General features: G+C 36.3%; 1 protein-coding gene across 1 annotated transcript in view; it reads right to left on the bottom strand.

Annotated features, from left to right (window-relative positions):
• SYCP2 (synaptonemal complex protein 2) overlaps window positions 1-14,805 on the bottom strand; it is a 28,681-nt gene extending 13,876 nt beyond the window's left edge. Inside the window, exons 1-23 of the mRNA XM_031047662.2 lie at window positions 14,730-14,805; window positions 13,910-14,050; window positions 13,539-13,667; window positions 12,534-12,638; window positions 12,002-12,026; window positions 10,717-10,802; window positions 9,774-9,862; window positions 8,989-9,023; window positions 8,172-8,314; window positions 8,039-8,091; window positions 7,416-7,461; window positions 7,111-7,206; window positions 6,578-6,638; window positions 5,873-6,021; window positions 5,022-5,096; window positions 4,412-4,558; window positions 3,926-4,019; window positions 2,607-2,722; window positions 1,743-1,838; window positions 1,540-1,612; window positions 1,371-1,422; window positions 494-642; window positions 66-163 (exon numbers count right to left, since the gene is read on the bottom strand). Coding sequence (XP_030903522.1) covers window positions 66-163; window positions 494-642; window positions 1,371-1,422; window positions 1,540-1,612; window positions 1,743-1,838; window positions 2,607-2,722; window positions 3,926-4,019; window positions 4,412-4,558; window positions 5,022-5,096; window positions 5,873-6,021; window positions 6,578-6,638; window positions 7,111-7,206; window positions 7,416-7,461; window positions 8,039-8,091; window positions 8,172-8,314; window positions 8,989-9,023; window positions 9,774-9,862; window positions 10,717-10,802; window positions 12,002-12,026; window positions 12,534-12,638; window positions 13,539-13,667; window positions 13,910-14,050; window positions 14,730-14,753 — 2,082 coding nt within the window. The 5' untranslated portion in view covers window positions 14,754-14,805. The remainder of the gene's footprint in view (window positions 1-65; window positions 164-493; window positions 643-1,370; window positions 1,423-1,539; window positions 1,613-1,742; window positions 1,839-2,606; window positions 2,723-3,925; window positions 4,020-4,411; window positions 4,559-5,021; window positions 5,097-5,872; window positions 6,022-6,577; window positions 6,639-7,110; window positions 7,207-7,415; window positions 7,462-8,038; window positions 8,092-8,171; window positions 8,315-8,988; window positions 9,024-9,773; window positions 9,863-10,716; window positions 10,803-12,001; window positions 12,027-12,533; window positions 12,639-13,538; window positions 13,668-13,909; window positions 14,051-14,729) is intronic.
• Between the last annotated feature and the right edge of the window lie 2,616 nt (window positions 14,806-17,421).

Raw genomic sequence — 17,421 nt, 5'->3', positions numbered from 1 at the left:
AAACACTGAAAATTTGATAACTCTCTTAACTGCAAGTCAAAAAAATTAAGGTAAGAAGCTCCCACCGTGTTTGATGCTTTTGGACTTGCAGTCTCTTTTCGAAAGGGAACATCAGATTCCTCCTTTGTAAAACCAGAATGCAAAGATGTTTCAGACACTCTAGCTGAAAGAAATGTTTTAAATGATATTTCAGTAGTAGTTTTTTTTCCCTTCTGTACTTAGCAGTTTCTCTTCCAAATGACTAACACCAACTGTCTACTAAATATTTTGCTGTTTCCTTCCCATATGATATAAATTAAATTTTCTTGGTTTTCTTCTCTTTTTTTTATAATTTCTTTGCTTATCTTGAGATACTTAAAAAAAAAACCCACCAAAAAAATGCTTTTTATTTTGCAGCTCATTCACTAACAACAGAAACTAATACAAGATCAAAATAAAAAGTGCAGCTGTAGATTCAAATTTCATCTAAAACACTTTCATGCTAATAGTTAACAGTGAACATAAACTGGGTGGGACATACGTTCCAATGATTGATTCAGCTTTTGCTTGTCACCCATTGTTATATTCTTCTCAGGAACAGAGCATGCTCTTTTTTTCCATGTTTTGCTTTTATCAAAAGAACTCTCTAAAACACAAGGAAGCCTAAGAAAAGAAATAATAAGTTATTATCGGTGAACTGCAGAAAGTGAGTCTTTATCATAACAGACATGCATCAAAAATAGGAAAATAGTGCTATCTTGTAGCTATCAATGCATTTTAGAGCAGTACCTAAGCCTGCTAGCAGTGTTCAAGTAGCCAACACCTTGTAAAATGACAAACCTTCAGAAATAAGACGTATTTTTAAGTCAACTTCAAAAACACAACATCCTACAGCCGTCATTAAACCTGGAACCTAGGTAGATATGATGTCAATTTTACTACTTTTTATGGCACATTTCACTTACATAAACCCATGTGTCACTTATATTTCACTGTCTGAAATCTAAATTACTCTCCTTGTTACTACTAAGGCTTACTTAAACTCCTACTCTAGATTGTGTTAGTAAGTACTATTTTCATCAACAGATTCACCCATACAGAATCCTTTGATTAAGACAACAGACTAGTACCATTCATGAAGCAGTCTTAGCAAATACATGTAGGAGGGCCTGTTTGATGCCAAGGATTTCAGGATAACAAAAAAAGTGACATAATAAAATTGACCTGACTTACACAGCCAACACTTCTGAATGCAACTCCCAGGAAGACAAAACAATTCAATTCTGGCATTTTCTGAAACTATGCAATAAAACTTCAATTCTGGCAATACTTTAAATACTCCCTTCAAAGTGAGGGACAACAGTGATTTGACATTCTTTTCCAATACTTACAAAGGTTTGTTGCTTCTCCCTACTGGTTGAGAATCAGGAACAATATCTTCATCTAAATGAGACATTAATTTGGTATAAATTATTACAAAAGAAATGGACAAAATTAAAATAATTTTTTTAAAGTTTAAATTTTAAAGTAAAGACTATCAACACCTGGATAATTACTTGCCTAAGGTTTGCTTTTGTGTGGCTCCAACTTCTGCCTCTTGCATCATTTCTAAAACTTCTTTAGCACACATTTGCTACAGTGGGAGTAATACACAAAAGAAAATATTAGTGTAGGACTATACACAGTAGAACCTCATAAACTTGTATTTTCCCTAATAAAGTATGAAATGATTTTTCATTTCATACAAGTGCTGATTCAAGTACCTTTTCAGGGGGTTTTGCCACATCTCTCATACTTGACTTCCTGATTTTCTGTTCTGTTTCACTAGACAACAAGTTCTGTGTAAGTTTCTGCCCGCTCTGGAAAGCACAAGTAGTAACAGTAAACAACTACAATCCATAACCACAAAAGAAGGAAAATCTTAATAAAAAGTAGCACTTGAAATAGTCTAAACAACAGATTCTATATGTTAAAGCATTTTTTGAAAGCACAACTATAGCAAAAATTGCTTCAGAAGCCTATAGTCTGGGACTGGATCCGAATTTCATCCAGAAAGATATTTAGAGTCAGGAATAAAATAAAAATGATACTTTGAAGTCTTTGTTCAACTGGAACACAAGCAAGAAAACATATACCCGAACTGCAGCTCCATGACACCTATGTATTTTTGTTTGATTTTAGTGAATGCCTAATAAAAAATGCACTAAACCCAGTATGATAAATACTATAACCTGAAGGTATTAATATGTCACAGCTATAGCTGAATGTATGCTTTTAGGGGTATTTCAACACTGCATAATTAATTTAGGATTCTGTGCATACTTAATTTTCATATTATACACAAAGGAAGAACTGTGGCCTAATAAATGCAATTAAGTCTGGGGTCAGAACTGAGGAGTGACTACAAATTTTAGCTAATTCTGGAAGATTTCTAGCTGAGTTTAGACATTTTAAACCTGAAATCCAGAGGTCAATAAAACTTTATGCAATAAAGTAAACACACAATTTTCTAAAAGTGAGTTGCTGACTGCAAAACTCTAGCTTTTTAAAGTATTAGTTAGGAACAAATTAGAGTAGAATTTAATGTTACTCTAAGTAAAAGACTTAGCTACAGATGACATGCATACTCCAGTAGGTTCTTGATAGAAGTTCTTTTTTCTGGTCTCATTTGCTGCACTGTTAGACCTTTCAGCAGAGCTCATCATTTCCAAAGGTAATTTAAATCGTCCTTTGCAAGGAGTGGCTGAAGACAAACCAGAAACACGCTAGAATTCTACCATTTCTTCTACTAAAGTTCCTGAGTGTCTGTGATATCAATTTTGAAAAGTTTTGCCCATAATAACATCTATGCCATAAACATTAAAAAATATCTAGTGTTTATATCCCCTCATGTACCTTTTCTAATTCTATTGATTTCAACTGAGTTACATGCAGGCTAACAAGCCCATCAACTGGGGATGCGTGAAGGTAAACAATGCTTTTACAGGCTGGCTCTGGTGAAAATATTGATCATCTGTTTAAAGATTTTACTGTAATATATTTTTTCGGGAATAGACTGGTTAAGTTCCAAATAGAAAAAGTCACATTATGTTCTAAATCTTGCTCCATTCCAAACTGAAAATGCTTTCTTTTCTAGCCTCCGTTACTCTTAATTCATACATGATACATGGTTATACATAACTAAGGATACTCATGCATCTGAGACGGTTAAAGCAAAAAAATTAAGTTTGTTAGTCCTGCTGTTCCGCTACTAGTTGCACCTCCAGCCTCTAACTGGTCTTTGTCTTATAAATCTCTCCCTTGTAGAAAGTATTAAATATCTGTTACAGTAAGACTATTAGCAGGAAAGTAATGACTCCTATTTGTGATGAAGTCTCTTCCTTATCCTGTTCTGCAAGAAGCACTGCTGACATAAGCATCATTGGCACTGGACCTGTAACTCAATCTGGCAGTGGATCCCACCTTGCTCACTAGCCCCATAATCAACTGCCCTTTAAGAAACATACAGTTTTTAGATAACAGTAAAATGCAAGTGGTAGATGTACACATTGGAGAAAGCTGATTTTCCACTGCCACTGCTATAAAAAGCATTGCTGAGGAGTCTTTAAACCAAGAGCATGGGAGGAGAGAGCTGTAAACCCATCCATTTTTACATCTTCTAATCGACTGCCAACTTTTCAGCTTGCTCCAGCACAAGCAGCTGACTGATAGCAGAATTAACAATAGGTGGTCTTTGGCTATTTGGAATGTGCAACTACTACCCTGCATCATGTCTACAGACCAGCAGCAAGTGGCCTAGTTGAAAAACTTCAATTTTAAAGCACCTGTGAGGGAAATTTATAAGGTCTACTTTTAATTTCCTGCTCTGCAAAGGATCACAGTTTATGCTTGTATTTCAAAGATGATTTATAGTATGTTTTTCCTCCGAAAGTACTTGGAAACTTACATGTGCTAAAAAATACCGGTGGATTCTTTGTGGAAAATCTTCCAGGAATAATCACAGATGCTTCAGACACTTTCCTTTTACAAGATGTAGTTATCTTGAGGAACAGAAAAACTGGACCGTTAATACACAGATTTAAGAAAGACAAGACAAATTCTATCTCCAAGAGTCTTTTGACACTATTATGGGAATGTCAGTTGCTGTTGATGCACAAATCAATGTAATGTGATTTTTATGCAGTTCCCTTTTTAGAGAAAGTTCACCAAAATACTTGAATTATATAATATCAAAACTAATGCTTTTGAGCAGAGATCAGTGATAGTGATTACTGTCTTCTGAATTAATTCAATAAAGTATGGACAAATCCCAGCCCTTGTCAACAATCAAAGTAGCCAAGATGATTCCCCAGGAGTTTCTGCAAAGCTATCATATAAATACTTAAATTGACTTGTATTTTTTTATGCCCTTTGCCTTGATAATCCTACTTACCTTTGAGGAACCACCTCTGCAGTTTTCTTGACTGTTATTTTTATTCAGAGTCCTCAAAGATCCAGGAAGTTGATGGGTTTTGTACTTACTGAGTTTGTCCTCCTCTTCAAATTTTTCTGGTGACAACTGACTTTCTGGTACCAGAACCTATATAATATTTTGCATTATTTAAATTTTTGTACAACGTTTTGATGTTATCATGTTTGATATTTTATATTTATACCAACACACAGAGTAACTCTTTTACCCTTAACCATCACGCTTCTTACTCTAGATTTTGGTAAAACTTCAGAGCTTATATACTTCTAGTTTTAAACACATTCAACCTATTATTTTTGCTAATTAGGATGAGTTACCAAATCACAATTTACATAAAATAAATGCACTTGGGTATATTTGCCTGATGTATTCTAGGATTTAGATATTAATATTATTATCTCCCCAAATACAAAATACATCTTTATGAAAAATCACTTTATTGGTTTAAGAGTTACCTTACTGGCATTTTGTAAGTTCCTGTTTTTATGCTGAATGATCATAAATTAGTTAATAATCAGACAAAATATAAATCCCATGAAAACAAGAATCTTGGCATACTGAAGTCAAATACCTGTGATCCGCTTTCATCAAAGACGACATGTACAGTTGTTTTGGCAACTGATGCAGACTGCTTCTTATTAAAATCCTACAAAGTGAGTAACCATCTATGTGAAATACACACTTTCCTCACTTTTTTTAAAACCAGAAATGGAAACAAAACATTTAAGTCGATGATATATGTCTGCAATCAGGTTATAGGGGGAAAACAGATTCTACAAGCTCAAAGCACTTCCATTCCTCCCAAGTTTCTAAGAGTTCAGAGCAAAGCAGTTTGTCACAAGCAATAGGGAGTAAGCTATGGCTTGCTAAAAGTTTGCTAAAGGAGTAAACACACAAGATTGGTAAGTGCATTGTAGAAGTGGGACAGCTAAGGAATCATTTCTGAGAGCCTTCCATATTTGAAAGCACAGTTCTTTCCACATTTCCTGTGTCTGTGGAATTTTACATATGCAGAATTTGCCTCAAGTCCAACCATTAACCCAGTGTTGCAAAGTCCACCACTAAACCATGTCCCCAAGCACCACAGATAGATTTCTTTTAAATACCTCCAGGGACAGTGACTCCACCACCTCCCTGTGCAGCCTGTTTCAATGCTTCACAACCCTCTTAGGCAAGGAATTTTTCCTGATATCCAATCTAAAACTCCCGTGGTAAAATATGAGGCCATTTTCTCGCATCCTTATTAGGCATCCTTACCAAGGCTTAACATACTATAGCAGAAATGGTGCTGTGTATTGATGACACTAACCAGAAACTGTCGGTACATACAGACAACAATAATTACAGCTACAACAACATTTATATGGTAATAAGACATTTATTTTGAATCAGTCAATTATTCAAAAAGTGTTAAAATCTTACCTTACTTTTATTAAATCCATAAATCTTTCTGGTTACATCTTTGATTTCCAAGATAGAATCGAAATATAAGAAGAATTTCTCTCCTTCTTGATTCCCCACATGCACTGGGCTTTTCAGAGCTATTGTTAATAATTTCTTTGAATCTTTTTCTGGAAAAAAAACCCAAAATTTGAAAAGCAGTTTCATTACAGTTTAGTAACATCTTGTATAATGTTTGTAAAGACATGAAACTTGCGTTCTTCAGTTCAGCTATTAAAATGTAGATTTTATTTAATTCACTCTACCCTACAATATATTTTTAGTGAAACAATTCGAGATTCCATCTTTAGGAAATTCTCTATATTATCCTGTAGAAATTTCCTTATCCTTATTCCCCACAGATAGTATCCTGTAGAATTTTCTTTCAAAGTTATTTACTATAGCTGCAGATAAACTGGAGAGTTTACAAAACTATTCAAACTAATTTAAGTGGAACATTATTAAACGTTATTGACTCATGCATCATTTTGTATTGAAATACCTATAAGATGCTATTTGAATAAAATCATACCTGCATGTCTAAAATGTAATTTTACCACTGATAAAATGCCTATATTTTAATTTAGAATTATGCTTTGCTGAGAATTTGCTGAGGATTGAGTCAGTACTTTGGGATTAATCCAAGTTAATGTGTAACAAAAGGTCCTGGGTTTTGAGTACCAATACCTTCTAGGCTGTATTGGTCTACCTCTTCTTCTGGTATAATGACTGTTTCCCAGTGATAATCCTTGTAAGAAAAATATGCATTTTAAAAGGTAGAAACACATTATATTACAGTTCAAAGTGCAATGTTCAGGAAGTTATTCAGAGAGGACAAATTTTCAATCCTCTATTACAAGGGCGGACAATAAGCACAATAAGCACGTGCTTCATTTGTTAAGAGCAAACAGTGTTTTGGAAGAGCTTTGGTAAAGGCATTAGACAGTTAAGTGTCATCTACAAAAACAACTGCAATTTTGTGAAATGGCTTCTTGTTCATGTATGCATATGTTAAACTGTTTGCAAAGAGTATCTGAAAGTCATTACTTGGAAAATGTTTGATCTAAATGGGTACACCAAGTTTAGATTTCTCCCTGCCTCCACGTTAAATGTACACATAGCTCTAACATGTTGATATGAGGAAATAAATTTGATCCCCCTAAAGAATACGTATATACTGTCTGAGACCAATCTAGTATGACGGACAAAAACTAGCTTACTGCATTATCTGCTGCCACATAGAAAGATATACTTCTGCTACCAACATTAAAATCAATCCAAAATTCTTCAAGATTTTCATCCAACGGTATCTGTAGCTAAAACAAATCAAAGCAAGAGTAAGAACTGAAAGCAATGACTTACACCAGCTACCACAGGCTTTGTGTTACAGCATGAAAAACTTTAAATACATGCACATCTGCATATTCCTGGAAAAGAACATTATTTTTTCTTAACTAGAAGGCAAAGAAATTCTTTAGCTGCACAAAGGAAAATCTGTGGATATATGATTAAGTCTGCAACTTACCTCATATTCATCAAGAGCTGCTGATAAACATGGATATGTAAAAACCCTGTAAGAAAAGCGTATTTTGTCAAGTATCCTAAACTGCGGTAAATAAATTCTGCATACCTGAACACAGCAACCTGACTGCTTTCTCAGCCCAATAAAAGATCAAAGCAACAAAAAAAGCAGTCACTTGACTTCACTTCTTCCCCAAAGGAGATAACATGGCATTTAAAACATTCTCACAATTAAAAGAGTAGTCTCAGACCTCTAGTCACTATATTCATACTTCCATCTTACATGCTGATATTTTAAGAATGATATTCAATCTCTTTACTGTCATAACATATAAAATTAACACACAGAGCATGTGATGATATAGATAAGGGAAAACTCATTTTCTTTCCTTTTCATGCCCTATTTCTCTAACAGATATTCTCATTGATCATTACCTCCTAAATCAATAAAGTAACATATATCAACAGATGCTGTTGTTTAAGAATCTTTTCAAATGAATGCTCTTTCTTTAGTGAACAGTTTCTTCAAGCTGTTATCTAAGACAAACATAACGTGTTAAAAAGGTTACTCCCAATGAACAGCCATTAAAAAAAGAAAATGTCTTAGCTTAAGATATTCTATTTTACCTCCTTTTGTCTCCCAGCATGCCATTCACCTGGTTAAGAAATTTTCTGCAATCCTATTAAAACACAGAAATTTCTTAAAGAACAGCAAAATGGAAAGTTTATCTCCCTGGAAATACGTTTTTATATGACTTACTGTTTCAAACTCAGAATCTTTAATTCCTTTAAATGCACTGGACGCAAACTCCATGGAAAACCATTGGCATGCCAGTTCTCCTCTTTGTTTCTCTGATACCATTCTGCATAAAGCTTCTGTAATGGCTACCTGCAGGTCATAGTCTACAGCACAACGCATTTTACAGGAATAGTAGTTTTAAAGATACTACTGACATGAAAAAAGCATTACTATGTTTTGATTATACTATGGAATACTATATTATATACTATATTATGATTATACCATGAAACTAGTATAAGCAGTGCTGAACATTTAATGTTACCTATCACATTATATCCAAATACATAACCCATAAAGGATATATAGATAAAGAAGTAATGGAATGAGAACAACTAACCAACTTATGTTTCACAGTGAAATTTCAAGCAAGCTTTCTAGGAATGTCAGAGGAACACGAGGCAAGCAGGAAGAGAGGTTTTCAGCTTTCACCTGTCTGATCTGGGAAACTGTTGGATACCAAAGTGATCCCTGAGAGAAGTAGTTTAGGACTCTAAAAATGGCTTGCAGGTCACTGTCTGAGAAGACTGACTTCCTTGTGATCTTTTGCTGTTTTGAAACTTACATTTTAGAGAAGGACTGAAAATGTCAAAGAAGAGCCATGCACTGCATCTGAAACATTCCAGCTAGCAGATTGTTTTCAAGTAGTATTCTTATTTTTCAGAGGACTAACTGCAAGGCTCTGCAGCTTCTAAATGTCTTCTCTGGATTTTTAATGGGTCTGCATATAATTTTTAAGAAGCTTGATATTAAATTGTTTATTAAGTCCCATGCTCACCTCCAGCATCCAAAATTCTCTTCCCCATATCACTCCTGCCAAACAAAGTAATGTTCCGTCAAAACATGACAGTAGCACAAAGTACAGAAGTTTTATTTAATTGCAAGCTTTAATGTAGGAGACAAACCCCTGATTCTACTAAACTATTAGATTTCAAAAGGGTCAGTGTATTATGCTAAGGCTGTACATCTAAAAGTACCACCAGGAGAAGTGAATCACCCGATACAGATATAATTTTTATTCTACTTATTTTTTTAAATGCTATAAAAAAAAAAATCCCAAGGTGAACAGCTTGTCTTTCCAGGGACTGATTCCTGTGCTTTACACACATTCTTAAAAACAATTTATTTCATTATTTTAAGACAACAGAGATGAAAAAAAGCCTAACCCAGATCAGAAAAGAGGCAAATTAAGGCTTGTAATGGAGAACAACTCATGAGAATACCCACCCACAGCCACTACCACTGGCAGCACAATAACAGCAAATGCAAAAGGGACTGTGAGGGTGATGAAGCACTGGAAGAGCCTGCCCAAAAAAGTGGTAAATGCTCCATCCCTGGTGGTGTTCAAGACCAGGTTGGACAGAGCTTTGGGCAACATGGTCTAGTATGAGGTGTCTCTGCCCATGGCGGTGGGTTGGAACTGAGTGATCGTAAGGTCCTTTCCAACCCAAACCATTCTAGGATTCTATGATCTGCACATGTTATAAACAGTCTTAGCAAAAATTGCCTTCCCAGCTATGCAAATGCCATAATGATATAAAAATTATACTGAGGATTATTTACATGACACACAACATTTCCCTTGTAGAAAATATCTTTTTCCTGGCATCTCGAGGCATGTTGTCAAGCATTAAATTAAGTTTTCTTACTACCTAAAAAAAGTGGAAAAAAGGGAGCAAGATTTAATATAAGTTGTTAAACTTTAAGTTATTCTTTATTTCTGGCCCTTCTAATATACTTCATACCACTGAAGAAAACAAATAATTACGAAACAAGAAAAGACAATGAGGTCTATCTGACCTTAAGTGGCATTTATCTTAATATAACTACATCAACTTCAATAAATGACATTACCTTTAATGTGAATATCAGTTGTTAAAGGGTTACTGTTCTTATTTGCAGGTTTAAATATAGAACACCCCCCCGCCCCCAACTTTCAAAGCTAGAGTTCTGTCTGAAGTTGTCTGCTGAGCTAAAGTGTTCCTGAAATTTGTATTAAAAGCCTTTCCTTTGAGGATGTAGCCTTTATTGAAGATTTTTTTAACTTTTCCTTTCTTTAGAGAGTAAAAAAAGAACTGACAACCTGAGATCACCATAATAAACAGGAGAAATCTGAGGTATCCTAGAAGGTATATAAATTTCCTGCAAGTATTGAGAATTTACAGCCAACAATCTTAAACCTCTTTATAGCAGTTCGAACACAGCATATTATTCCTTATGCTTTTATACAGCTTTCTCACTGGAATCTTAATACCAGTCTTACGTAATTTACTGCCCAAACCAAAAATTGTAGATTAGTAATCACAAAACCAAACAAACAAATAAACCACCCCAATAAGTAGAAACTAACAAATATTCCCAGAGAAACATTAAATTATCCTTCTGATACTACAACACTACCCAATTCTCTTTTTTTGTGCAGCATCTGTGCAGTTAAATTACTATCTTCACAAAGTCTGTTAAAACACTAACTAGGAAATTGTTGCTTATAAAGAAAAATGTTTACCTCTTGCTGGACATAGATACTAATTCTTACATCAGTGATGAGAGTGCACGTTCTCAGAACAAAGTTTTCCAGTATTTCCATTTTACCTAATGAACAGAAAAAAAAATAAAGAATTACTGATAGTGTACTAGGGTGCCCCCTCATCTGCACATGGGAGAAGATTTATTTTCATTTGGAAATGTAGCATGCCTTCTTTTCCATATAGCATTACTAATATTTAAAAATAAACATCTTAGCCTTCTTGGTTAAATGTAAGACAGAATAGTTACTTCAATCTATTGTAAATACAGCTCTTTATGTTGTTTCTACTCCTGTGCATCACTGCATAAGTCCCCTGGTCATGTGACCCTAATTTCCTGAATATATTCAGATCAATTCTGTAACTTAGGTCTTCCCAGGGACAAGGAAATGAATATTTCATTCTGATTGAGACATCAAGATGATCTGTAGTGACCTTCCACCTAGTGCTATACTAAAAGATAAGTGCAATGATAACATGCATGATAACAAAGTCAACAAAGAAGGACAACTGTGCTATGCTAAGCTGTGACGCCTTAGAAACAGAGCAATGCCTGCCTTTTTCCTACAGCTATGCATGTTACATTGGTGAGGGGACAAGCTGTGCAGCTACACTTCACATTCCAGGGTGTTTACAGGAAAATATGTATTTCATACTAAGCTGTGTAAAATAAAAACATGTAAAACTCCATCTGTGTTCTGCCTCTCTGTGCACCATCAGGAGTGCCAGGGCATGGCTCAGACTGCAGATGTTCAGCTCCTGCTCCCACACCCAAGGTGCCAGGACAGCAAACTGGTGTTGGGCATCACCTATACACTGTGAGCTCCAGAACAGTGCCACTCTTTTTAGGAAAAACTCAATTCAGTTGCTATCTCCGACACAACTAGACTATCCTGCCTTTTTATTACTGACATCAACAAGTTACAAGGAAATCTGACAGTAGAGAAACCTCAAATTAAGCAAAGTTATAGATCACATTAAAACTTTCTTTCACATGAATAAAAAATTTAGTCCTCTGTGTGCAGAACAGCCCTCTTGAGTATAAGCCCGTTCCTGTTACGGTTTGTGAACTGAAGCAAATAGATCTGGCGGGGTATTTACACTGGATCAAGAAACTCTGCACCTTCCTCAATGCTCATGTTTTTCTCAGAACCACCTTGCCTCAAGACGGTTCCACAAGTACTGTGTTACTTTAACACTGATAACTTTTCAATGCTCTTTCAGAACACTTTAACATATTTAGTCTATGCTTTCTTTAAAGCTCACCTTCAGGTCTGCTATCCCATACAGCCTGTAATATAAAAAAAACAACAAAAGGTGTCATTTTGATACTGTAAATATTACTGCATAAAAGTCAGGTAACAAACATAAAGCAAGTAATCAAAAAGTATTTAAGATTTTAAAATTATTTAATCCTTAATGAAGAACCTAGGAGAATTCTTTTAATCCCAAGTGTGGCTTCCCAAAATATTTCAGTTAAATTTATGGAAATTATTTCCCTAGTGACAAAAATGTTATGAACTAAAGCCAACTGACACACCTTATAAACCTGGAGTTCTGGAATTAGCATACCAATAATTTATGTAATTAAAATTAGATCAGGATGAAATTTTTTTTGTTCAACAAATACTTTCATTGTTGTTTCTCTTGTTTCATGATACAGAAAAGGAAAACAAATACAGGCAAACTATTAACTTTAGAAGAATATTAAACAGAAGCACATTTGAAAGTCTTGCTGCTAAACTAGCAATAATTACTTTGACAAATACAAGGTATTTTACTGTCAATCTATTTTTACCAGCAACACACTGAAGAAATCTTCAGCCAGGCTTGTAATCATTTCATTCTTTTCACTTCCTCTGAGGATCAAAATTTCTTTTATCTTTTCAAACCAATTCACCATGTAAAGGGAAAATATATCTATTTAATAGCATGAAAAAGGACAATAGGTCATACTACAGTTGAGTAAAATTAGTTACTCTGCTGAACATACTTTGGCCCCAAACTGAACTTTTTTTCACTCACACTAAACAAACATAAGTGATTTCAAACTAATTTCAGTAGCTGACTTTCTAACACAAAACCCAGACATCTACTTTTACATCTGCCATCACAGATAAGGAGCTGAAAAACTGACAGTAGGTGGAAGAGGAAGTGTGTTTGTAGGTGTGAATATAAGCATGAAATTATCACCACACTTCTTTAGTTTTAATTAAGGCAGTTGAGAAGGCAATTGAGTAACACTCAGCTGAAATTGCCATCAATTTTCTACAGTAAATTCCCTAGTGAAAGCAATAAGGAAGTGGTGTCTATTTTTCAGTATATGTATGATGTTGAATTGATTTAACACATTTAACATGCAGGTTGAAATAACACATAACAATTAGAAAATCAGAATAGTACTATGATCTGCTGAAAGCACAGGTACAACATTGCTGTTGTGTTAACAAAAATAAATAACTTAAATTGCACCAGGAAATTCCAATTCCTGGCTCAAAAGCAATATTAAAAGCTCACAGAAAAAGATAACAGATAAAAGATAACTTCTTGAAATTGCTGTAGATTGCTGCATGATTTGCAAAACCTTCTCTATGGAAGAGCAGTGTCACCTTATAAGGACCCACTTGTTAAAGAACATTTAAATCTGAATAATATTTGTTGCAAAGTTATGGGAAATTCTTAATTCAGAAACAATAAAGGACCAAATTGAGTACCAAGCTGTTGAGCACTGAAGCATTACTTATGCATGCTTTATTGTTATATTATTTTTAGAAGTTCATGTATGCATTATGGTTTTACTTATCCTTCCAATAAGACCGTATTTTATCATTGCTGGGAGCCCATCTTCTCCTGCTATGACGATTTTGTCTGCACATTTCTGAAGAGAATTCAGTAAAACAGAAATGCGTTTGACTTCTTGTTTTTCAATTTCCTGAAATTGAAATTGTAACATAAGCTTTAATGTAGAGTTCTAGAAGAACCTGTATTTAATTAGCCAGGTGCCCTTTTGCTCTCAAAAGCCACCTGAATTGCAGCTTGAAGGAGATATGTAATTCTTAAATTGTATTTCAGTTTTTCAAATCAACTGCTGGCATAAACCAAGCCAAATGAAACAATCTGTTTCAGACTATTCCAATGACAGTATAGATGACTCTGATGGAATGGTTACATTACCCGGCACAGAAGCTTGTCTAATTTGTTGACAAACTGTTTGCTGCATTTGTGAGAGGTATTTTCACAGTCTTCTGTTGCCAGAAATTGTTCTAATAATTGAAAATCTTGTTTTTTTGTAGCTTCATCAATTAACTTTTCAAACTGTCAACAACAAAAGTAAACAGAACAACTGTATTACTGTATGCTTAACACCCATACTGATTGAACAGTATTTAGCATAGGTTGTCTGCAATCATCTGTTGCATGCTAAAGCAAATATCCTGAACTATGGCACCATGAAATTTAAATCCTGAAGTCCAGAACACCACACCTAATACATGAGTCATGCAAATATTCATGGGTTTTTAATTATTTGCTAGTTTTCCTTAACTTTTTTCTTTCCTTGTGTTACAAATGATTATGCAAGTACTCACTGTGTTAACACCCCTTCCTTAGTACATTTAGCATTTTGCATTTCTATATTATCTGTTAGGGACTTTAAGAGAGATCAACTTATTGGAGGACTACAGCCTTCCTCAACTATTTTGCCACTCCATTCTTTCTACATCAGTGATAACCTGATTTCAACATTCTGATCTTAAGTTACCATCCCAAATGATTCATGTGCAACAAATACATACAATTTATTTTAACCAATAATGACTTCCAGTTCCTCTTGCTTTCTACCCAGCTACTTAGCACTACCCTGTGTCAAAGGAAAATGTCTTCCTCTGACATTCTTGGCCAGAGTGCAAATTTTACATGTAATCAAGTACCAGGAGCACTTTAAGCTAAGTAATTAAAACAATCAGTACTCATATTCTGGTCCATAAGCACATACCTGCATTACTTTCCTGGCTGCCATTCTTGCAATTCACCTACTCAGCTGCACAAGAAGGGAACAATCACCACTTGACCTAAACACAGCTCACTGACACAAGCTTCAGATAGGTTCTGGAAACATGTCAGTTATCAGTCAACACACATTACAAATGCTAACATTTGTCATGAGTACAAATATTATTATTACTTTAAGAAATTAAAGTAACTGGGGCTTTAAGGAAACATCCTTACATGGATAGACAACTGCTTGAATTAAGACTGGAAGGAACAATCCACTATTGCAGTGTAGAAACCAAGGGTCCTGCAGTGGACCCTCAACATTTCTCAGCAAGAAAAGAACATGAAGATAGCCACCATCGCATTATTCAAAATCGGCAGGTCAGCAGCAGAACTCCAGAAGGGCCTCATTATATAAATAATTTCAGAAAAATGTGACAAATGCATGCAGGGAAAAAGTCTCCGTAATTACAGATAACTGATGGGCTCTGAGATAACTATGAACAGCAAATGTGAGATCACAAAACTAGTTTACCAAAAACAGTTTCAATACTGAGGAACCATCAAGTTATCTTGTTTTTTAGAGCTAACATGTAAAAAACAAAACAAAACACAACAAAAAACAAAGAACTTTCTGATAGTTTGCACAAATTAATCTACATTGACCAATCTACCATATGCAATTTCAATCTCTCCATCTGAGAAATTACACAGCACTAGACAAAGGGAAATTACTAAAAATAGAAAATTGCTTCTATAGAAGAAGCAAGTTAGTAATTTCTGTACACCTAAAAAATACAGAAATAGCAACTACAGTGAGATTAATTTATTTTTTTCAACACAAGAAGGCAACAGCCTACATTGAAGCCTTTGCTACCACCTCACAGGGCTCTCGCCTCCTGACTAGTCAGACAAGGCAGGGAAGAAATTATCAACCCCTTCAGGGGCGTCCTTCTCGACGAAGTCGTAAGACCTCCACCCTCGATCCACACACAGTCGCTGGCATCCCACCACAGAGCTTTGCTACACATCAGAACGTGCCCGGCAATGGCCCTGCCGCCTCAGCAGCCAGGCCCCACACAGCATGGCGTCCTCACCTCACCGCCGAAGCAGAAGGAAGCGCCATTTCCCTCTGACCAATCACTAGCAGCGCCGGTAACCTACAGCCAATCGTTGCCCGCGAGCGCGGCGTGCCGACCAATCGCCGTCGGAGGCGAGGGGCGGGAGGTGGGGTTTCCTTTCCTTTTCCTTTCCCTCAGCACCCGGCACAGTTTCGCCTAGCTGCCGCAGAGGCAGCGCTGCCTGCTGAGAGCCCGGCCTCGCGAGCGAGGTTCCTGACCCCGGGGGGAGCGGGGCTGTGGCTGGGCCCGCGGCTTCCCTAACGGTTGTAAAACCCACTGCGTGGGGTGTGCCTGCCTTTTCCGCCCAGCGCTGAGGAAAGTGCCATTGGTGTCCTGGTGGACACAAGCTCGATGGGAGTGAGAAGCATGGTGGGTCACATCAACAAGGGCATCACGAGCAGGGATAAAGAAGTCATTATCCCACCCTTGTCAGGCCACACCTGGAATACAGTGTTCAGTTTTGCTCCTTGTTCTACAAAAAAGATGTGGGTGGGCTGGAGAATAACCAGAGAAGGGCCACAAAGATGATTGACAGACTGGGAAGCCACATAAGGAGAGGCTGAGAGCTGGGTTTCTTCAGCCTTGGGAAAAAAATGGCACAGGGGAGACTTTTATCTCCATGTTCCAGTTCTTAAAGGGTGGCTATGCAGAAGATTGTGACTCCCTTTTTACAAGGAGACAAAGTAAGAAGACAAGGGGTGATGGGCAGAAATTACTCCTGGGGAGATTCCAGCTGGACACAAGAGGAAAATACTTACCAATGGGAACAATCAGCCATTGCAGTAATCTCCCCAGGGAAGTGATGGCTTCCCCAGCACTAGCCACTGTTCAGATTTGGCTGGGCAGGGTGCTGGGACATCTAGTCTAGCTCATCCTTTGCCTGGAAAGATTGGACCACATGAGCCTTGAAATCCCTTCCGACCTGGCGTTAGGTAATTCCTGCAGTGGGGAAGGAGAGGGCCGTGGAGTGGTTTTACTATTGAGCAATAGTCACATTATCAAAGACTGTGCCTGCTTACCTGCACTTTCTAATTCTTACCAGCAATTCTAATTGTTTTATATTACAAATTACCTTTTTAGATAACCAGTATTTGGAACATTAATTTCAGTGCATACTATAGACAAGAGTTACTGGGCATGAGGTTGCTAAACCAGTGTAATTAATTTGTATACTTAATTCAGAAACATTTTCACTGCTATCAAGTGATCAAGTAGGTAAAGAACATACAGAAACTCAGATACAGACCTCGTGTTGATAACGAGCTCCTACTGACATTTGTGGTCTTTATTATACAGATGGAACTGGGTAATGTGTTTGAATGAAACCAACAGTTCCAAAGAGGGGCTTTACCTTTGCTGATGTCATATAGATGTATCTGACATCTGTATCACAAATAAAAGAGAGAAAATTTAGCATGAATCTCACACATTCCAGTGGGGTATCAGGCAGCATCTCTGTTCATACCTGGAATAAGCAGCTATAGTGGAGCATCTAAGAGTGGAATCACCTTCGTGGCAGATAAACCTGCAGCAAGAGTATATAAAGAACACCACTGACTTACTACAATAAGA

Source organism: Melopsittacus undulatus, chromosome 10 (genome assembly GCF_012275295.1).
Source record: "Melopsittacus undulatus isolate bMelUnd1 chromosome 10, bMelUnd1.mat.Z, whole genome shotgun sequence".
NCBI classification, from domain to species: Eukaryota; Metazoa; Chordata; class Aves; order Psittaciformes; family Psittaculidae; genus Melopsittacus; species Melopsittacus undulatus.
The sequence above is the reverse complement of the archived record's forward strand: the minus strand, read 5'-3'. Positions and strand labels throughout refer to the sequence as shown.